Here is a 22,047-nt window from a genome sequence, read left to right as displayed (position 1 = left end):
GTACTTCATAAATTGCTTGTGCTCTTTAGAAAACAAATTAAAGGGTTTCCGTAAAGAGTTTTCTCCTCTTGTGGTGGTGTTCTCGACCTCAATACCTCGCCTCCCCAAGTTGTTATCTCTGGCATTTGTGCAGAACTCCTCCTGAGACATGCTTTCCTTTCATCACGATAAACAGACATGGCGTCAGTTGTTCCTTACCTCATACAGCTCTTATTTCACCTTTAGATATGCTTAATGGGCGGAAATCTTTGTTTTTCCAGAGCTGGTATCCTCATGGAAATCTATGCATAATCATTACAACCTGAAAGGACAAAAGCCCACTGGGTTCATGTAAAAGACTGTGAAGCTGTTCATGTTGGGAATGTTAGGTATTGTGGACTGTTTGTATTCACACACTCTGCTTTCTCTTCTTGTTGCCCTGACATGAACTGACATTCTGGACGCCGCACAATATCTTTTAGCTGTCAAAATAAATGAACGTTCGAACTTCAAAGCGTATTTCTCAAGGCCTAATGTTGGGAAGAACTGGTTTTGTCACTCAAAACAAATAGACTCTGTAAAATGGAAAATAGCTGCATGTTGAGGTGTCAACAGTGCACAGATAGTGTTATCATCAAAAGACAAAAATGACTGGAGAGCGGAAACGAATGCTACATTTTCAGTAGTTTTATTGAAAAATGCCTCTTCTGTTTCAGAAATAAATAAGAAAATAAGGCTGTGTGGAATTCACAAAATGTGCAGTTAAAACATGAGAAAAGCAATTCTATGTCCATAGTCTTGCAACCAAATCCAAACTGCATAGATAGAAAACAACAACTATATTCTGACTTCCTCAGTAAATATACAACACAAACATGCAATTCCACCTTTGGTAACAAAACAAAATTAAAAAAACAAAACAAGTTTGGTTTGTTACAATAGGTCAGATTATCATTTGGTTTACAGGCCTAAAAAAACATCAAATAATTGTCAAATTTTAACCGATGGAGTATCTGAAACAGCTTTACATACTGAAGTCGGACAAAAACAACATGGATAGTTTGAAAGTGTTCAAAAACATACATACTGTACTTTCTTCAACATACTTTCTGCTGGTTTTCACATGATTAGTGCATTACACATTGGAGTCCAATAAACACTTGCAGTTATATTACAAGCAGACACTTAAAGGGAACACTTAGCAAGCACACAGGTTTGTAATGAACGAACATGTAGGTTTGTTTTTATCTTGCTAAACTTTCTCATGTCAAAAAAATATATGATCAATATAGCCAGGGGTATCAAACCCATATAAGTATTAGTTTTGTTCATCACTTCATCATCACATAAGTGATCATGGAAGTTATTTCAATATTACACTTTCTGAGAGCTCCTTATTGTAGCTAGGACGCTAGTGTTTCTGTATTGTCTTGTGGTAGTGATCTCTTTCCTCGTTGATTTCGTGAGTAACCGGGTGATTGTATTGACTCAAACTCTCCAGCTGGCTCCACGGGTATAGCCACTACCTCAGGTTCAGGCTGGTAGCGGCCGGCTAGAAAAATATTTGGGGCAGCCAATCAAAAAGAGAGTTCCTTCTACAGCTTTTCACATGCACAATTTAAATTATATTGCACTATGGAATTCCAAAGAAATCCCCTGTGTCAAACTACTGCTTCCTAAAGTACCAAAAAAAGCTAGAAAAAAAAACAGTCGCTGTGATGACATTTACAATAAATCCACCAAGCTATTGGATAATAAGACGTAGTAAAATAACCAGCTCATACTACAAAGGACACATGGAAATGGCAGGAGAGCAACATATAGCACTGATTTGGTCAACGTAGACAAACAACATGATGATTAAAAGTACAAATGGAACATGCTTCAGTCGGGACCAGAGCTGTTTAAATCACTTACGGCGTCGTAAACAGAGGTTATGCTGGTGGTAAGTAAGCAGAGGGTTATGAGGCACAAGCTCAATACAGATGTTAACTTGATTTTTAGTGACATGTCTTGGTTCATACAATCATTTACAAGGCACAAAAATTAGTTTTATTTACACATATCACCTCTACATTAAAATTGCTTTCAGTTATGAAATCATCTTTGTTAGTAGTTGTTTTGGGTGGTATTTGTACATGCTCCTTCCTTCGTAGAAATGCTCAGTCTCTGTTTTTTTTCCCCAACGGTTTGTGGTTCAAGATGCAAACAGGCCAGCAGGTTGCCATCACTGTAGCTTGTAGCTGTGAGATGATGTTAGTGCCAGTCCACTCCGTTTTGTTTTTTGGCTTTCGTAATGTTTGTTTTTTAATGTTCAATAATTATGTCCATGGTGATTATCCTTACATGCCCCATAGCAAATGGGCAAACATCTCAGAAACAGGACTTCAAAGTGTAAGCGGCACAGGTGACTTAGAGCGTTTACTATGCCAAACCTGAAAATAGTTTAAAGAGGGTGTGAGTTTTCTCTGTGGAACAAAGCATCTTATTTAATTTAATGCAAGTCATCATTCACCAATAGCTAGAATGCTTTACATGCCAGTTTTAAAATTGTACCAAATGTATGGAGGTACTGGAATATAGTGGCTCCTAACTGACTGTTGGCTAAACCCCTTTGAAGCATTGTGCATGGAGAGTAAAAGTGTAAGGGACAGATTAAAATGTGTGTTTATGTTCTTTAACGTAAGCTGCAAATGTTAACATTTTCTCAGTGTAAAAGCCAGTTTGCAATGTTTCTATATCAGTTTGGGGTAACAGTAGCTGCTCTGTGCTACTCGGAGTTTACACTCCAACAACCCCAGCCAAGGTTACCCAAGATAGCATTACGTTTCAGCCAGTCCTTGTTCTAACAGCGTTTTCTCTTGTAACATTCAAAGTGAAACATACTGTTTGAAATTAAGGGGTTGTAGGGGAGCACTGAGTCTGAGCTTCCATCTTTCTCTATAAAACATTTAATAGGTCTAACTAGCTCGACACTGTAATACAGAAGCAATGCTGTTTCTTTATTTCCATGTGTTTTACATAACCTGGTGAGGATGCAGACTTTTTGCCTGGAACATGCAGCTTTAGCCTCATGTAGCCATCAACTGCTTGCAAGATCCTGTTAGAGGGTTCTCAATCAAGTCAGCTTGAAGCATTAAAAAGTCAGCCAAAGACAGGCTTTCAACCAATTTATGGAGCTACGGTGAGCTTAATTAGCTCGCTATCTACATAAATCTGTCAGTGACAGTTGTGATTTCAATACATGTAAATGAATGATGCAGGCTTGAAATGAGAAGCCCTCTTTTGTCAACCTCTGTCTGAAATCAAGGACCAAATTTTGATGGTGAACCTGCCACCATTTTCATTTTAAACTGCATTATGTTCCATATGTGAACAAAAAGCAAGTGGGGCTTAGCGAACCATCAGTTGAACTTCTTATTGGAATACGTTTAAACAGCTTTCTGATCAAAAATCAATACTGTGGAACACTTACATTCATATCTCCATACATTATCAAAGCAAAAAGTAGTGCACTGAGTTGCAAATGTAATTAGTCTGCATACACTTAGTCTATATCTAATGTAGTACCATGCAGGACCTAGACAGTGTTGAGTGTACCTGTGTATCCTTGTCCATTGTAAGGAATGCCAACACACTGAGAGGAGTCGCAATACCCAGGTGGTCCTGGTGGTCCCCTCACCCCTGGAGTACCCTGGCGACCTGGAGGGCCACGAGCCCCAGCGGTGCCAGAAGGACCTGGGGGTCCCGTTCTTGACTCTCCTGGTGGCCCTGCAAAGGGGAGAGAGAAGGTGAGTGGAACCAGTTTGAAAAGTCTCTGGAGCACAGCACAAAAACCCACTGACATCACCGTAAATCTTCGGTGAAAATGGTGGGGGTAACACAGGGCTGCGGCACTGTAATTTAAATTTTTCAATGGCTCAATTAAAAAGCTTGACCAAGAAAAAAAGCCAGGGGTTGTGTGGAGTTACCCCCCCCCCCCCCCCGCCCGTCTGTCTAGACGGTAAAAACTCAGGATGGAATTTTCCCCCTCTCTCTTTTTCTCTCCCTTAAGTGAGCCCATGTGTTGTCAATGAAGCCACCAAAGACAGCTCATTGTACACACATACATACACGCACGCACGCACGCGCACACACACGCACACACACACACACACACACACACTGTGAGTCATCAGTGTGGACTTCCTCCCACTGGTCTTCAGTTGTTTCTCACTTCATTCATAGAAACAGATATGTCAGTGTTTGGTGTTGTGGGGTAGACATCAAGAGGTTCCTGTTGTTTTGCAAAAGCTTCCCCAGGGAAAGGAAATCTTCTGAAGTGGTGAGCTTTTTAGAGAAACATATTGCATATCAATTGTAAAAAAGGAAAGGCTACGGCCTTTTTCAAACTTAAAAATAAGCCTAATAACATTTTTTAATAATTGTGTCTAAAACTGCATCATGGCCTTGACTGAAAATTGATTCAAGATTGTTTAAACTCTAGACACAAAATAAATTCTCTCCTTAATGATGGACATAAATACCTTCCATTTACTGTATAACATTCCTGATGTGCACAGTGTTTGGAGAAGTTTAATATACATGAGACATAAATCTTTAAGAAAGGAAAGAATTGGGAATATGTTTGGCTTCCCTCCAAAGAATTTATGCAGTACAGCTGCCCAAATGAAGGTGCCTGAGACACATACACGTAGGTAAATTTTGGCTGGAATGTGTCATTTTAATTGTACTAACGGGAGTACGCTGTGTCCTGGAACATTTTGAAAAAAAGGTGAAAAAGCTGTCACTGTGAAACTGAGTTTTAGTGTAAAGATAAAGTTGTAAGAGGAGAGTGGAAGACCAGCAGACTCTCTGAACCTGCTTGAGAATAAAGTTCATGAGAAGATGTGTTACCTGGTGGTCCGCTTGCGCCTCTTTGTCCTCTGATACCAGTTCCTTGAGATCCTCTCTCTCCCTTCTCTCCTGGCAAACCTACATAAACCAGAGAAAAGAGTAAAAATCACTTTCACACATATAAATAATGTTTATGGAAAAATAATGTGGAAATGAGCAGAAATATAAAGAGCATGAATGAAACACAAGAGCAATTCAGAGTTGAATAATATCTTACAATGCTAACTTGAATCATGTGTAGACTATACATGGTAATGCAGTTACGTTGTTATTCCACTGAAGTTGTACCAACACTATAGTCTACGGAATCACCATGACCATAATTCATTATTTGATAACCATTTGCTTATTATTTCTCTTTGTAACACTACATAACATCAGAAAAAGAAGAGAGATAAAGTACCTCTTTCTCCTTGACTTCCAGGTGCACCTGAGTTTCCAGGGAAACCGGTCCGACCAGGTTGTCCAGGCTCTCCGCGGGATCCTTGGTTGCCAGGAGGGCCAGGAGGACCGGGTGGCCCCGGAGTGTTGCTACGATATCCAGAAGGAATCTGGTTGAGCATCATGTCAATTCTGCTCATCTGACCTGCAAGAGAAGACATAAAATCAGTTGGATTTGGATTTGATTCATGCTTTTACAACTAAAATTCCCTAAAGAGTAGGAGAAGCTGGGCGCCTGGTAAGCTCAGTCGGTAGAGCTGGAGACCCACATACGCAGTGGCACAGGTTCGAATCCAACCTGCGGCCCTTCATGTCATCCCCCCTCTCTCTGCCCCCCCCCGCCCATCTCCAGCTGTCCCTCTATCAAACAAAGGCATAAAGGCCAAAAAAATAATACTTTAAGATTAGGAGAAGTTGTACTCACTGTTCACAAGCTGTTCACAAACTTGTCTGGCGATGGAGCGCATCATGTTCTGGGATGCAAAGTCTCCCTGGAAAACAAAGACATTTTCATGAAGAGATTGCATTACTTTTCTCATTGATGTTACCAGTGGTAATTTGATCAAACAGGACACATACCCTCTCTCCTTTCTCTCCTTTAAGGCCAACAGCTCCCTGTTAACGAGAAGAACAGAGTGAGAACAAGCAAGAACCTCAACCTCATCCCTAAACATTATCATGTGGCCATTATTATACACAAATAATGGTTAATGTTATTCAATACATACTGGGTTTCCTGTGTCTCCTGGTTTTCCCGGTTTTCCAGTAATTCCTGGTACACCTGGATTTCCAGGGCTTCCCTGAAAGAAGGGAGAAAACACAGCATAGTGTTTATTTTAAATCACTGCACAGTAAACATAATTGCAACGTTTAACTCCTGCTCCCTGTTAACGGTTGTATAACGAGCTTTAAGTTGGGATCTATGCTTTGACATCTGCAGTGGGGCGGCATGTGGCACACGTTGCCAAGAACACTAAAGAGGAGGTGGAAACACACATGCACAACAGCCAACAGGGATAGGACGCACACACATACACACACCAGCCACTACTAATGAGTCCTGGAGCACTCAGGATGGTATAGTGCATGTGAATTCCATACTGGCACTTTGCCTGTTGGCATGATGGCTGGATTAAGTAGATTCAGACCTCCTCAAACCACAGCAGAAGAAAATGAGATGCATGCACCATCCTCGTAACAGTGGAGGGGCATATAGTCTACTTTTTTATGTGCTGTTCCAGCAGAGTGCAACTGTGGAGCCGTAGGAGTAATTGTTGCAGATATATCAGGAAATAAAGCACACTCTAAAGAATATTTATGTGGCTCTTTACTGTACAACACAAGGACACAGAGACAACACACACACACACACACACACACACACACACTCACCATGGGCCCTGATGGACCTCTGGGTCCAGATGGTCCCTCCTTTCCTGGTGGCCCCTATGTAGAAACAACATACGATCACACGTGGGTTACAACACACTGGGGGCGCTTTCATGCAATACATCAGTGTCATGGCTTTATATTGGTTTCAGCCATCAGTCCGTCTTTTTAAATTATATTTATAAGCAGCGGCTCAATTCTTCTTACTGACGCAAGTGAGAACATGCAATAACTACACGACAGTACTTCTGCTACATTGGGCTAAGTGGGTGATCACATGCAAAACATTAGCTTAACCAAGTGTTGGATCCATTTGTAGGCTTTGAACACAGTGTGTACACTGAGCAGGCCTGGAGGTAGATCTTACCCGTGCTCCGCTCGGTCCAACAGGGCCCAGAGGACCACGTGGCCCGGGAGAACCCTGGGAAAAAAAGCAGACACACTTAATCAAATACTAATGATCAGGAAGAACACATTTATACAGCTCCCTAATGCCTCTCTTGAAGTAGAATTTATAAGAAAAAAATACAGCAGTTTCCCAGTTATTTAGCCAAAGATAATATATCATCATGTTACTAAAAAATGAAACAATTTCCCTCTTGTCAGTTGACGCATGATGGTACTAGACATCTGCATAGACAGTGCTGTTACAATAAGCGTTATTGTGTAAAGTAACCGAGACAATGCTGCCAACACGCTCTGAAGTTGATAGAAAAGGACTTTCTCCCATGTCTTAATTTGCTTATTCAGAGGCCAGAATAACCAGTGGTGATGTTCTCTCCAGTTGAATGGTGGGAGTTGGCTGAATGACCTCAGCCAGATGAATGAACGGTGGCCTAGAAATGGCTATGTAATACCAGCCCACTCAAAAATGCCATTCAACGCCTGTAATACTGAATGGGTTTAGCTTAAAGCTGCAGTATGTAACTTTTATAAAAAAATAACTCTTTTTGTCATTTGCTGAAACTTTATCCTGAGGATCTATCCTCTGGCTCTTCCTAGTGCTCCTAACAGCATTTGCAAGAAGAAAGGAGCCAAAGGATTTTTCTGCAGATTATCTGTCTCAACAACTGGATCAGGATATAGTGAAACTTTCAGCAGATATAACAAAATAACTTTTGTTACTTTGTTACTTTTGGTCTTAATGTTATGGTAATGGTAAGTCTGGTTCATTCTCATCCAAGAAGTTCCCAGAATTACATCTACTGTAAGTCAAAGATGCTGAAGCTTCAGGCTGTAAGTCTTTACCGAGTCATGATCATCTTCAATTAGAAGGCTGGGGAAGAACATGTTCCATTCCCGATTTTGCCTTTGTAACACGAGTCTGTGCTCCATAATAATTTAACTGCATCACTGGCCTTCTACTGTTTGTCAATCAACGGGCTGATTTGAGAGTGTGGGGCTCCCTGAGGATGGCATGGTAAACCTCCCACTCTGAGTGTGGTTTCAATCTTGCAATGTGGACTGAATCCAGGCTCCAGTAGCAGCGCTGCTCTCTATGGATAGTCTCCTGTTTCCTGTTCATAAACCACAAAATGAGAGGGGAGGACTTACTTGCAGGCCAGGCAGGCCCGGGTCTCCACGATCTCCCTTTGGTCCCAGGCGACCCTGTAGGTGGAGGAGGAGGAGGAAAAGAAAGGGTTTACAAATGAAGCTTTAGTCTTTGTTTTATCCATTTTAGTCTGTGATTGTGATTGATTCCATGTTTTGACAAGAACATCTGCAGGTAAGAAAACAAAGAAGCAGTCTAGCTGCCTGGCTAGAGGAAGCAGGGGATGTGTGATGTGTTTTGACTTTAGCTGTAAATCCCACTCACTGGTGGATCTGCAACAAATTTCACACAGACTGCTCAAACACATCAGTACGAGCACTTATCATAAGTAATCTGTTATATACATTAAACTCTATCTATCGCAGATATTTCTTCCCTGGCTGGACTGTTGTAGTGTAGGTTAACTTACAGGTTCTCCGGGTATAGACAGTCCGTTAGGGCCCTGTGGACCTGGTGGTCCCATTGAGCCTGGGAGTCCTGGATCACCGCGTGGACCCATTGAACCCTACATCATTACCCAGACAAAACACAAAAATGTTTCATAACCTTACAAAAGACTTTTTATTGTACAGATATAGATGATGAACGTTGGCAGTGGAAAAGGTGCTCAGTGTAGGCCCCCTTTAAATCAAGTTGAGGAAAAATATACAGCTGAAAACTGAATTCAGATGTGTGCAATTTGCTTTGTCTAATGGTGCAAGCTAACGTAAGTCTGTAGCAGAGGAGTAATAACTTCTTGAGTACCATGGCAGTGAGACAATTATCATGTGTGGATTTAGCATTATTGATGTGAGCAAGCTTCATTGGCTATGAACTGGTTCAATTTATTTGCCTAATACTTAACTTATAGTAAAAAAGAGTCCATGTCTGCAAAAACAAAAATGCTCAAAATGATGTATGGTGTTACTCACAGCGTTACCGGGTTCTCCTCTATCTCCTCGTGGTCCCTTAGTACCAGGGCTGCCCTGGAAAAGCAAGGAGCCAGAAACACAGAGTGTTACAACAGGAGCAGATTCCAAAAGCCCTAAAACCCCAAGCCCTTCGAAATCCTCGCTGGGGCTTAGTGAGGTTACCAAGCACACATATTCCAGACTTCTCCTAAAGACTTCTTTACTGTTGTTTTTCCGACAGGCATTTATCTTTTGACACTTCTCCCTAAGCCCACATTTCATTGCATGCCACTGGTCTCATCCTCAACTACTCTTTCCAAAGGAAAAGAAAATACCACTCCTGATGCGAGGGACATCCTCAGTATATAGTTCAAACTGTCAAGTTGCTGAGTAAAGCTTCATCGTTATCATCAAACTATGTATGACTTCTGGGAAAGCCATTTTACCAGCTGAAAACAGACATAGGACAGAGGACAAGAAGGGATGAGGGTGTCTTTACCGAAGGTCCAGGAGGCCCCTGAGGGCCAATGCTGTCCTGTGTGCATGTGCAAGAGTGGGGAAGGGATGGACACTTGGCCTCATCTCTCTGAAAAGGAAGAATGGCAGAAGATAAAGAAATCAGAAATAAACTCACACATACACTTCAGAGCAGTATTCTTAAACTCCATTACACACCCACCAGCTAATAATTGAGAACATGTCTTGGCAATCTACAGACTACAGGGGGTAAAAATGAAAATCCTTGATGTCATTTTTTGAGCATCCTGGCAAACTGTGGTTTTGACTTTGCTTGGAGTAGACAGTTTAGAAACACCAGCAAAAGCATGATGGAACAGTGGCTCATGCAGAAATGTGACTGGAATCAGTAAAGTCAGTGTGGGACCAGATGCTCAGTTACAGCTGCAGACTTTTGTTCTCATTTTTAGGAATGAGTCTTGACACAATGAGTTATATAACACTGCAATCATTGACGTGATATATTAATATCTGATGTAAATTATAGACAAATTACTCATAATTAGATAAATGTGCAGGCATCCGGTATTTACCATACTGTATCAAAATAAATGAGATTTACTGCCTGCTCCGCGATCAGAAGGAGCACTTGTTTTCATGTAATTGGGAGATCATACTGGCAACAGTCCGATTAGCACAATTACACAGGATACAAGATTCTATTCAGTTGGGCTGAGGCACTTTCATTTTAAACTGCAATCAAGTTATCAGTCTAATGACCGCATACCAGCATATATAAACCTCAGAGAAGGTATGCATGCATACAGTATATACATCTAAGAACCAACGAAGTACAAGATTAATGGTCCAACTACAAATGCAATTACTCCTACATGTACATCAAAAGAAGTGAAAATAAATATACCAATATATCCCTGTAGTGTATAATGGCCTTTTTTGACTTTGACTTTGTTTTTAAACAATTCTAAAAATGACACTTGTTCTTACTGTGGAGGGAAGGTCGCAGCATCTGTCTCGGCTGATCCAGCTCAAGCTGCAAATAATATCGAACATCTGGAGCTGGAACTATACAACAGAAGAAGGGAAAAAGATCGAGGGGTGTTACAAATGGCTCCCATTTGTGATGGAAATGCACACTGTTGAAAACAGACAACAATGAGTCCCTCAGAGAAATAGAAAGATGCAGGCTTTCATCCGTCCAGCAGTCGCTGGGAGCAGTTAAATCTTAATTGTACATCTACGCACAAGAGTTTTTGGATATTGATTCTTTGGAAAGTTGTGAGACGCTCTTCCAAACGTGTGTTTTTCCAAGCCTTCGCGTTTTTTAATGCAAAGGCTCTCTTTTTCACTTACTGTTGCAGACTGCCTCCTTCCTCCTCCAGACTTGACCATCTTGCCAAGCACTTCATAGCCGTCCAGTGTGATGTTGTTGGCCTCCTTGATGGGCTTCTCTGCCACCTCTTGGCAATCCACGTTCAGCTTGACTTTCTCGGGAGAGATGGTGATGTGGAGCTGCAGGAGGGAGAGGATGAAGAGATGGCACACAATTAACAAAACATTCTTGTCTTCTGAATATTCCACAGCTGCCAACTTTGTTGCAACACAATTACTTGGCAAAGAGTACTGAGAACAGTGGAGCTTTTGAAAAGCTTGGTTTGGCATTCATTTCTATTTGGAAGTGGCATGATTGCCCTTTAAAAGAGAAGGGAAGTTCTTTAAGAAAGTGCAACCATAAGGCTAGGAACAACCTCATTGAACCCTTTAAAACCATCTTGTCAGAAGCTTGTAAAGATGCTGATACTGTATTCCACATAATTGCTAGACTCTGGGAATTGTTTAGTCTTTGCAGAAGATGTTAATTATACATTCTGATATTACCTCAGAGTGGTTACTGATTTGGCATGGGACTGCTGTTTGATGCCTCTACAGATGAATGGACCATAAAAAAATATATATATACAAAAGTTGGCATTACCATGCAGCTTTAAAGCTGTGCTTGGTGATTGTATAACAACACAGAATGACAAAGTGCCAAATTTTGAAGTTTCCTGTCCAGAGAACCCTGCTCCACATCTTGAAACAATATAATTTGCGGTGTGCCATCAAAAGTCCTACACTTTCCATACTTTGCCCTCAAAGTTGCAAATTTTCCCCTGCTCAACAGTCAGACAAGCTTTCTTTATGTCAGGAAAAGCAAGCTACCATTTCTTTCTACAAAGCCATACCAACCACAGAGACCAGGCCACAGTTCTTGGCAACCAATCACAAAATTACAGTTGACTTCCTTGGCAACAGAACAAACTATCTGGTGGACCGCAAAGAGAGAGGGGTGTCGTTTATCCCAGGACCCTGGCATGGATATATTATACCATGATACTCCTGAGGACTTGTCAAAACAGCTTTGGATGATATACTGGGATGGCAAATAATGAGCATGTATATATTACCTCACTGACCAATAAGTAAACACAATAAAAAAAACACCCTAGTCACTGGAAAATAACACCTCAGAAAAACTTGCTTTCTAGTGACCACTGCTCCCTCAGTTGAAGGTATTTGCTGTGAAGTGATCTGGCCGTACTGCAGGGAAGTGTTGACAGATTAACAATTTTCATTCATCAGTTGTTAACACAGGTTTTACTGACTACGTATGGTCAGATTTCAGGCCGACACCGTCTCCGCTCTAATACTTTTCACATATTTCCATGATCTCTATCAGATTAGGTTTTATTGTTCTTGGCTCGGTCTTTACTGCTCCTCCTTTGTTTTCATAATCCTGACATTGATTTCATGCATGTGCTAATAAGCAGGTGTGAGTTTTCTCTGTAAAAATGCATTCAAGATTAAGTTTGCTTTCATTAAAAGTAAACGGAAACACATAATCAGAATAGATCTTTATTAAACTGGAGTTTGAGTGCAGTTGTTTGACGGATCATGAAATTCCCAATTGGTCTGATCTTTTTCATTGTATCGTTGTAGATGGGAAGCTCCCAAGTCTGATCTGGCTCATGTGAACAGACAAGGCACTGTGGATTTATTTGGCAAGAGAAGTTAATATATAATTTCCTGTATTTCTAGTGTGGTAAGTCTACTTCAGGAAGGTCATAGAAATACAATGTCTTCATGTCTTAAAGAGGTTGTCACAAAAGAAGCGTAGAATGAGTGTAGTCAGAGGAAAATTTGGCAAAAACCTCCCTCTCTGTCTTAATTAGTGCATGCGTATATTGGCACAAGATTCCCAACAGGTCCCTGAAAGGAAAGGACTGAGTTCAAGACTTCTCAGCGTGGAGGCTAAATACAGTTTGCACGCTCATACTTGAACCAATGTAACTCTGAACACATGACTAGTCGCTACGACTCATGGAAAATGTCTTCGTCACTTCGGTTAACGGGAAAGTTCCCTCTGCGGACTCCCACCCTTTGAGTGTGGGAGGGGATTCCCCAGTGGGCTAGTGAGTGGCTAGCATCTGCTGAAGTTATCACTGAGAGCTTTCCCACATGTTCAACTAGCGGTAGACCACGACCTCTCCAGCCTGGGTTACTCTTTATTAACTAGCCTGAGGAGAAAAGCCAAATCTGCAAGCACTCTCTGACCCAGCACTGTGGCACATAAAGTGCATCTAACACTTTACAAAAACAGCAACTGTAGCTCAAATGGTTTGGTGGATGTAGATTTATGATGCCTTTGACACAAATTCTCAATGAAATGAACTACTAGAAAGAATCACACAAATTTAGAATGGAGGTTTGTGTCAGAATTCTGTGTCGCTGCCAGGAAAAGCCATGATTCAAGGTAGCTGACATCCAGTACAACACTAGTATTGCATGAAGATATTATGGTTGGCAAATATAGCTGAAACAATTAGTAGATTAAAAGATTACACAACAACAACTTTGATAGTGAATTGATTTTACAACTTTTCCACTGTTTCCAGCTTCTGAAATGAGAATATTCTTTGGTTTTCTTTGTCTTCTACGTATAATACTACATATGTATGCATTTCTGACTTTCTGACATCTGAAGATGTCACCATGGTTTTTAGGTACATGTGATGGCCATTTCTATTTGCTGACATTCTGTATATCAAGTAATTAATAAAAGAAATGCTTTAAACTCCTAATTTGTTAATCTAGAACTTAAAGGACATATAATTTTATTGGGGTTTGTTTTGTTTATCTGAACAAAAGGCCTGACTGCCATTTGTGACAACCCCAAAGGTCACTTTCAGCACACACATACACACACTGAGGTCACTCTGTAATAGCCACGGACAAAGTGTTGGAAACCACTGACAACATGTAAGCACACACCACCACAGCAGTCGGCAGTGGCACTTACTCAGCAGACCAGTAAATAAGCAGCTAGGTAGACCGCTGCAGACTCTCCAGTTCATGGAACAACAACTACTGCACCACAAACTAGCCACCCAATGTACAGTCAGACTACAGTCTCCATCATGGCCACAGACACAGAGAACACACACATACACACAGATCAGGCCGCTGTCCAACTAGACCAGTGGTGATGTCATTTACATCCAGTCCTGACCCAACATTTTCCAGGGTCCTATTCCTATTCATCTATGATGTTACCCTACAATTAGTTGCTTAGATGCTAAATGGTCAAACTCAAAAGCCATTTCTAAAACGCTCTGATCTGGGGGCCAATATATCGTTCTCATCAGTTCCACAGTTCAAAAACTGTACTGATGAAAACTGTAAAACTGTACTATCAGGAAGTGGGCGGACTTTGATGTCAGATAAGACCCTGGTACATTAAAAAGGGTCATTCACTTTGATAACCTTAGAATTAGGGTGAAGGAAAGCTGTGTACTAAAATGAGGGGCACGCTGTCCTTGGGAACAAACTCAAATGCAATTGGACGTGACTTTGAGTACATTGGAACCAGTCGTTTGTCCTCCAGTGAAGAATCGCACTTCTCATCTTAAGTAATTCCAGGTTGGTATGAAAACATACTGACCCTCATTGTTCTAGTCTCTACACCCTACTGTTGTGGAACATAACAGAGAATGTTTTATATCCGCTGCTGCTTTGAGTTGGACTTAAAGGCATTTGATGTCTCTTTTTACCTCCCTTGCTGCGGCCCCACGAGACTCCATACTATACAAATGCTGTTGATCACAGTTGCTTGCTTGGCATGTGGGCCTAATGTAGTGGTTAGACCACTTAAGAGAAATAAAGAGTTTGCAAAACAATAACATCACTGTGGGTGGTTATTTCAAGTTAGATGAAACTTTTTGACAGACTGTTTGAAGAGTTGATGTTAATGAATCTTTTAATAAGTACACTCGTAAGGGGGAGTCAGGCAAAGGGATCACTTCACAGTCTTACAGCTTCTATTACCAGAGCTCGAGCAAAACATTTTAAGGGGCACTTGACCGATTTTACACACAATTTTAGTTTACTCATGATGGGGAGTACTACTCAGCTGTAAAAACAGTTGTATAATGCCTTCTCTGGCTCTACATGAGCTTTGTCAAGTCTAACAATGTAACCCTGATGATGTCATGGCGTGGAATTTGAAAAACACGGGTGTTTACCTGACAAGGGAAGTCTAAGAAAAGATTATGATATCCATTACATAGATCCATAATGGGAAATGCAGGATCCAGTGCTTTTGGAGATTGACCTACATTAGGGACGAAGAGTCACAATATCTTGGCCTCAGTTGCTTCTCCCAACTTTCTGTAAATGAAATATTAAATCGCCAGAGAACTCAGAAATTCTATAAAGTGAGCTTATTAGTGAAAAAGATGCAGACTTTAGGATTTCTTCTACTCAACCCAACTCAAGCCATATCAAATACAAAAATCTATCCAGTCCCCTGACTGGTATGAAGTTAGCAGCAGACTGGTTTGGAATTCACTTAACAACTACCAGGATAGGCTCCAGTCTTGATGTGGTCAGACCTACATGGTTAACAGTTTGCACATTATGCTGGGTCACTGAGGTATCAGAATTTCCCACCAACCTCTCTTAACATTTTTTACAACCTCCATGACTCATTTATCAAATTAACTGCCCATGGACGAGAAAAAACAAAACTTAATGTCAAATCATAAAAAAGGCCCCAAGGCCACTTTGACTGCAGACCAGCAGTCTGATGGATAGCTGGTATCATGATACAGCTATATAACATTGGCTGGTTAGGTAATTCAGCCAACTTAAGTGAAGTGTAAAAGTCACAAAGAGACATATGAAAGGATTTAAAAACAATATATATGACAGGAAGTTAAAAGAATGAAAATATTTTGTATGTAAAATGATCTGAAATGGATAATCAACCAAAAGGTGACCACAAAACATTCTCAGTCTGTCCTATTAAAGCAAAACTTTAATAATATCATTATGTGGTGCACACAGTACTCCTCTCTTTAAGAATCGTGCATTGTGTTTACCTTATGGAAGCTGCCATGGAAAACGCGTCTCACTTGCTCCTCATTAAACACGGCTCTCTGGATCTCTCCTCGGGTGTCCTTGTTGTAGAATGCGATTGTTTTGCTGGAAGCTGAAAAGAGAAGAGCCTTTGATGAATCCCTGACAGTGTGTTACGATGCGGTGGCACGCAAAGCACAGACGGGACTATAGAGAACACATGGTTGTAGGGAGAGGAGAAGGATAAAGAGGGAGGCTAGGAGGGATTAGGTCCATGCCTGTAATTATTTGCATGCATTCACCACGTGTGGAAACGCACATTTGTAAAAGATACTTATTCAAAAATGAAGGCTTTCTATGAGAGACTAAAAAAAGTCAAAATCGGACTCTAATTCAGAACAGTGGATTTATTTCAATATGCTTCCACTAACCCATCATGTCTTACAAAGATCTTAACTTTGGCTGTCTGTAAATTAGGTACGAGAGAGAAATAAAAGATCTTAAGTTGTTAATAAAGAGTGTACAGCTGTGTATATGTTGGGTCAGCTACAGCAGCTTCCCCCTGCTGAGGGCCAAAACAGGATGGGAGGCTTACGGTTGACGGTGATCCCGACCTCGGGGTTGTTGTTTTTGTCGGCAATCTGCCAGATATCAAAAGGTTCAGAGGGTGTGTCGGGCAGCAGGCGGAAGAGCAGGATGATGGTGTAGGATGGGGGAAGACCCTCTGGATGAATTTCCCTGTTAGTTTTAAAAACATACATTGTGATAGGTTATACTTGTGCCCTCATAGCACTAGAAGTCACATATTAGAAAAGAACACCAAGACCATTAAATCTCTCTGCAATGATTTTGCTTCCAGTCTGTCGCATAGACTGCAGAACCTGTAAACGATTGCCAGTTTTCCCTCTGGCCTTGCTGAAATTGCCCACATATTGAAAGTATTTTCTGTCCCCTCTCCTTTGCTGCAGTTCGAAGTGTTTCCATTTGTGCATGGTAAGCCAATGGCTGCGCCCACGCACACAAAATATGCATCATTATAAACATATTAACAAAGTATGCTGAAGAGGTTTGGATACTCCAGCAGTTCTGCAATTGCCTAACACCGCTTAAATGAGGCCCAATAAAGAGACAAAGCTCTTAACCCAGGGGTGATTTGTTTGCTCCCAGTATGACATAGGTGGGAGGAGGGCCTGGTCCAGGAATTTTACAATTCTACAACCAAGTTGTTGCTGCTAGCACCTCATATTCCACAAGCTGCAACAACAAATAGGGCTGTGGGCTTGTCGCCAAAGGGCACCGGGGAAACCCCTATGACTGCAGAGGCTATTGAACATTATTATGAATAATGACTGTGGGCTGGGTAGGATTATAGTGCACAGGAGATAAGGTCAGTAGGCTGGGAACATGCACATAGTGAAACTCACACTCCCTCTGTTTGACACACCACAAATACTGTTTAGCCTCAGCTCTTACTTGGTGGGCTGGTTTAGGAAGGAATCCTTGTGCAGCCTGTAGGCAATGTAGCTGTTGAAGGAGCCCGGCTCCATGGACACACCGTTCAATCCAGCGAATGTCCGGTCTGTGATGTTGAAAGCCTCCAGCATCCTGAAGCCTGGAAGGGATAAAAACAGGAGCCATGTTGAGAGCATGGAAACAGAAATAGCAAAACTTTCTTATAGCATTATTGCATTTTAGTAATGACAACAGGCTTTGTGTAGAGATTAGTTAGGGTTTTTGTATACTTACCAGGTGTTGTGAACCCATTGATGTAGATCAGAGGGCACGCTGAAACAGGACAAACAGTTTTAGAGGGTTGGAAACACAGACTACGGTTTAAAGAAAGTGATTCATGTCTGTTTACACATTTCCTGCCAGTAGATGAGTTGAAATGTGTGGCAATGTGTGAGACACCTCCACCTCTGCAGGTGCACTAATCACCCACAACAATAATTATTAAATGAAAGCCAAAATAAATAATTTCCTCCTGGAATGCAGAAAAACTCAACTATAATGGTGTTTAATTATATATTAATGCCTTACTGGAAGTGGCCGTTTCACAGATGAAGGTGATCAGGTTGTCCTGGATCTTGGCAAAAGCGTCATAGTCGTCTACCACAAACACATGTCTCTCACTGGGCTTGCTGCCAATAATTCTCAACTCTGTCATGTCCACATCGGCCACTCCAACCACAAACACACTGTAGCCTGTGGGGGCAAAACACACACCAAAAAAACAAAGACCTTTGTTAAGCTTCCAATAACCACTGGCAAATTCAACGCTGTAGGGAGTTTATTCAATTAACCACAAACTTTGGCTCTAATGAAGGAAGTCAGCGTTTTGGAGCAAACTGCAAATTGAATAATTTAAAACAGCTCTTCTGCATGTGATTAATAACTAGCCACACGTACCGGAATGCTGCAGTTTTTCAGCACTCTTCTTCACGTCATCCTGGGAGCGACCGTCTGTGACCACCACCAGCACTTTGGGGACATTCCTCCTCATGCCGCTGTCTGAGGTGAAGACCTTCTCATAGACGTGCTTCAGAGAAATGCCTGGATGAAAGAGAGAGAATCAGATTTGAAGAATTCATCTTCTTTACAACAATTTGTTCACTATGATGCCACTCTGACTTCGATCAGTGGTGTACCTGTTTTCGTGTTGCCTCCTCTGTAGCGCACAGTCTGCAAGGCTGATATCACTGTGCCCTTGTCATGGTAGGTGTTCAGCTTGAACTCAGTCTTGGCGTCATCACTATACTGCACAAATGAAACCTGTTCGAAGAAAAAATTATATAATATTTTATAGATTGCATATAGAAATAGCAAGACATCTGTCAAAACATTGCATAAGGTCAGTTTGTCTTGATAAAAATAGTCAACATTAAAGACAGCACCAGGCTTAATGCTGACCTGCATGCCACCAGGGCTGATGACGTCAAAGGCTCCAGTCATGCTTTTGACAAACTGGATGACCTTGTTGAAGCTCTCATCTCCAATACTCCAGGAACCATCAATGAGGAAAACCAGGTCGGCCTTCGCACCTTTGCACACTGTGGCGCAGGTACAATCATGTTAATGTAAAGCTGGATCTCAGCTAAACTATAAGAATGATTAATTTAGCGCACAAATATCGAAGCTCTGCTCACCATCTAGTGCGGGGGGCACTGTCACTGGTGGTAGGGGAGGAGGCGTGGTTGGCACCTCTGTGGGTTTGACCACTGCGATACAAAACAGAAATACATGCACAGAATTGAAAGTGACTTACTACACTGTAGCCGGTGAGGGCATATTTGTGAAAAAAATTGGAAGTTCCAATAGCTTCTAGCAACGTGTGAGAGGACTGTCCTCTCACATTAGCATTAAACTTGCATAGAGGATGCTATCTTACATGTCCTCTCCTTTACGCTAACTCCAGGTCCCTCCAGGTTGGGGGTTTGGGCATACACTGTGGCGTTGTAGAGAGTGTCAGGGGTCAAACCATCAAAGCAGTAATTACTCTCTGAGCCTCTGACAGTAATCTCCTGAGCTCCACTCTTGGATGCTAGAGGAGGGAAAAAAGAAACAGAAGAATCCAGATTAGACAGATTCAGGTTGCAGTAATCTAAAAAGTTCAAAGTCTATTAAACACAACCTTTAGCGTGTGTAATTGAAGAAAGCACTTACTGTCAAAAGGATTGACTTTAAGTCTGTAGGAGGTGGCTGCTCTGTGAGGGGCCCATCGGATGCAGAAGGAGTCATAGCCAATGTTGTAGGTGGTCAGGTCTGTCACATTCAGGTACACTAAAGGGAAGCATTATTCTTAGTACATCTATTATTCTTTTACAACAGTGGCTTGGTAGTCCCAAGTAGAATCATTCATTTCATTAAGTGCAGATAAACCTGTCAACCAAAAAAATAATAGCATAATTTTCTTACATGTAGTGCCTTGTCCTATCAGAGGTGCACTGAGGCCTGTGTTGTACTGTGCCAGCACCTTCAGGTCATAGGTGGTTCCGGGTTTCAGGTTATGCAGTTGGTAGGAGGTCACGTCTCCAACAAGCATCTCCAAGGACTCATCAGAGCCTGAAAGGAGATTTTATAAATGTTACTTGATAAAGTATACAATTAAAACACATATTTTCTCAGTAACTATTACCATTTTATCCCCATAACAACATACCCTCAGGCTGGTAGATAAGCTTGTATCCGTTAACCCTGGAGGGGGCAGGGTCCCAGGATACCCTGAAGCGGGTGTACCACTCATCAGAAACACGGAGGTTCCTAGGGCCGAGCATACCCACTGTGGGGAAACAAGACAGGACAGCACAGTCAACACAGGCTCTTACTGCAGTGAGATGAAATTCCAGTGTATTCAGTGTTAGTGAACTGTCAGCAGGGTAATTTCTCTATTATAGCTTATTATGGCTTTTGAATTATGAGTGAAAGATCTCAATGTGTGATCAAGAGGATGATACAGTCAACCACATGAGTGCAATTTGAAACAAGAATTAAGCTGCCTCAAGGAGAGGAGTGGCATTACAGTATGTAAAAGGTTTCTTTTGTTTGAGAGACATAATTAGGCAAGACACGGGCCAGCGCTGCAAGCATAAGATCTCCCTCACTGGAGTACAACCAGTTCATAATTTTCTGGCAAAGGCTCTTGGTGCTTTTGGACTTCAAGAAAGTCAAGAATTCCACTTATTCCTTTTGCTACAATGATTCAGGATCCTAATCAATGGACCGCTCTATTTAGATTTTCCGGTGTGGATTCCCCACTCTGGTGTTGGCATGTGTGTGTGCAGCAGTGCATAATATCTTCAATACGTGTGTGTCCTTATGCTTAGTTTCATGTCCTTAAATGATCTCTGCAGTTAAAAAGCTACCCACAGGTTGTACAGATTTAATAGTTCATACCTGTGCGTCCATCTCCTTCCAATTCTCCTCCTGGTCCATCACCATAGATGGCAGTTACTTTGATATTATAAGGAGTGTCTGGATCCAGGTTCTGCAGGATCACATTGTTTATGTTTCCTGGCACTGTAGTCTGCAAGACACAAGACATATCACATAAAGAAAAGGGTTAATAGAAGAAAAAAGCACATTAGGGATAAATATGAATAAAGATCTTGGATCAATGAAATATAACTATGGTCAGAAACCGGGTAATAGTCACTAAAAAGATTGAAGAAAGACAATTTATTAAACCATAAGCAACAGTTCTAAACTGAACAGTACATAGCTCCAGTGGAATTATATGGAATTATAAACATGCTTACATATTCCTCAATGGGGTCTCCTGTGGTCTGGGCATAGGTGATGCGGTATTGCATGACGGGGCCTTCGGCATGTTCCCAGCTCACAGAGAGAGTACTGGTGGTGGGGTCATATACACGCATGTTCCTTGGGCCACTACGGGGCACTGAGCGAGGAAGAAAACAGTGTTTCTAAATCTGCACACAGCATGATACATGGGGTCCTTATATTGTTTTTCCTAATCAAGGATAGTTATTTAAACACATTGGCCGAGGTTCTTACATGTCTTTCCGGCATCACTGATCGCGGGTCCTTCCCCATCGCTGTACAGGGCAACTACCCCAACATTGTAATCAGTGTTTGGGAGCAGCTGCTGCAGCAGGGCCGTGGTGGTGGTCCCCGGTACCAAAACCTGCATAGATACACAGAGCATGTCAGGAATAGACATTTTTGAAGAGTTTCAGCACAGCATGTGTAGACTTAAGTCCTAAACTGATCAAAGATAACAGCAAATGGTTTTTTGTTCTAAACATACCTAAGCAATTGACAGTAAGGGTGCACTGACATGACACAGATGCCCTACACAACACATACACAAACAAAGACCTTTCCCTGTCTCCTGACAGCTGCTTGTGTTGTATACTCCCTCTAACACCTACATTTTGCTGAACAGCCCCTCCCTTTAAGCACTAAGTGAAAGGAAGAGTCAAAAGTCTTTGATGTTTGACAGCCGGCACCGCTGTTTAACCCAACCTGACAGTGCTGACAGCTGATTATATAGGGGCCATCTACCCC

At 41.6% G+C, this 22,047-nt stretch overlaps 1 protein-coding gene across 4 annotated transcripts in view; it reads right to left on the bottom strand.

Moving 5' to 3' along the window:
* Positions 1-651: 651 nt before the first annotated feature.
* The window catches only part of col12a1a (collagen, type XII, alpha 1a), a 55,888-nt gene continuing 34,492 nt past the window's right edge, over positions 652-22,047 (bottom strand). For 3 of the 4 annotated variants that reach the window (XM_051390693.1, XM_051390701.1, XM_051390716.1), the window contains 31 exons: positions 21,535-21,664; positions 21,276-21,418; positions 20,914-21,043; positions 20,180-20,299; positions 19,936-20,082; positions 19,684-19,800; positions 19,409-19,561; positions 19,167-19,238; positions 18,931-19,070; positions 18,669-18,792; positions 18,430-18,573; positions 18,061-18,225; positions 17,767-17,805; positions 17,494-17,632; positions 16,616-16,758; positions 16,044-16,153; positions 10,978-11,136; positions 10,612-10,689; positions 9,647-9,733; positions 9,169-9,222; positions 8,667-8,762; positions 8,260-8,313; positions 7,073-7,126; positions 6,709-6,762; positions 6,045-6,116; positions 5,896-5,931; positions 5,741-5,807; positions 5,279-5,461; positions 4,876-4,953; positions 3,580-3,750; positions 652-1,531 (listed from right to left, as the gene is read on the bottom strand). In XM_051390693.1, coding sequence (XP_051246653.1) covers positions 1,383-1,531; positions 3,580-3,750; positions 4,876-4,953; positions 5,279-5,461; positions 5,741-5,807; positions 5,896-5,931; positions 6,045-6,116; positions 6,709-6,762; positions 7,073-7,126; positions 8,260-8,313; positions 8,667-8,762; positions 9,169-9,222; positions 9,647-9,733; positions 10,612-10,689; positions 10,978-11,136; positions 16,044-16,153; positions 16,616-16,758; positions 17,494-17,632; positions 17,767-17,805; positions 18,061-18,225; positions 18,430-18,573; positions 18,669-18,792; positions 18,931-19,070; positions 19,167-19,238; positions 19,409-19,561; positions 19,684-19,800; positions 19,936-20,082; positions 20,180-20,299; positions 20,914-21,043; positions 21,276-21,418; positions 21,535-21,664 — 3,408 coding nt within the window. In that variant the 3' untranslated portion in view covers positions 652-1,382. Of the gene's footprint in view, positions 2,415-3,579; positions 3,751-4,875; positions 4,954-5,278; positions 5,462-5,740; positions 5,808-5,895; positions 5,932-6,044; positions 6,117-6,708; positions 6,763-7,072; positions 7,127-8,259; positions 8,314-8,666; positions 8,763-9,168; positions 9,223-9,646; positions 9,734-10,611; positions 10,690-10,977; positions 11,137-16,043; positions 16,154-16,615; positions 16,759-17,493; positions 17,633-17,766; positions 17,806-18,060; positions 18,226-18,429; positions 18,574-18,668; positions 18,793-18,930; positions 19,071-19,166; positions 19,239-19,408; positions 19,562-19,683; positions 19,801-19,935; positions 20,083-20,179; positions 20,300-20,913; positions 21,044-21,275; positions 21,419-21,534; positions 21,665-22,047 lie in introns of all 4 variants that reach the window. The other variant, XM_051390707.1, reaches the window with a different exon arrangement.

The sequence above is a fragment of the Dicentrarchus labrax genome, unplaced genomic scaffold, assembly GCF_905237075.1.
Source record: "Dicentrarchus labrax unplaced genomic scaffold, dlabrax2021, whole genome shotgun sequence".
NCBI classification, from domain to species: Eukaryota; Metazoa; Chordata; class Actinopteri; family Moronidae; genus Dicentrarchus; species Dicentrarchus labrax.
This window is presented reverse-complemented; position numbering and strand designations above follow the sequence as displayed.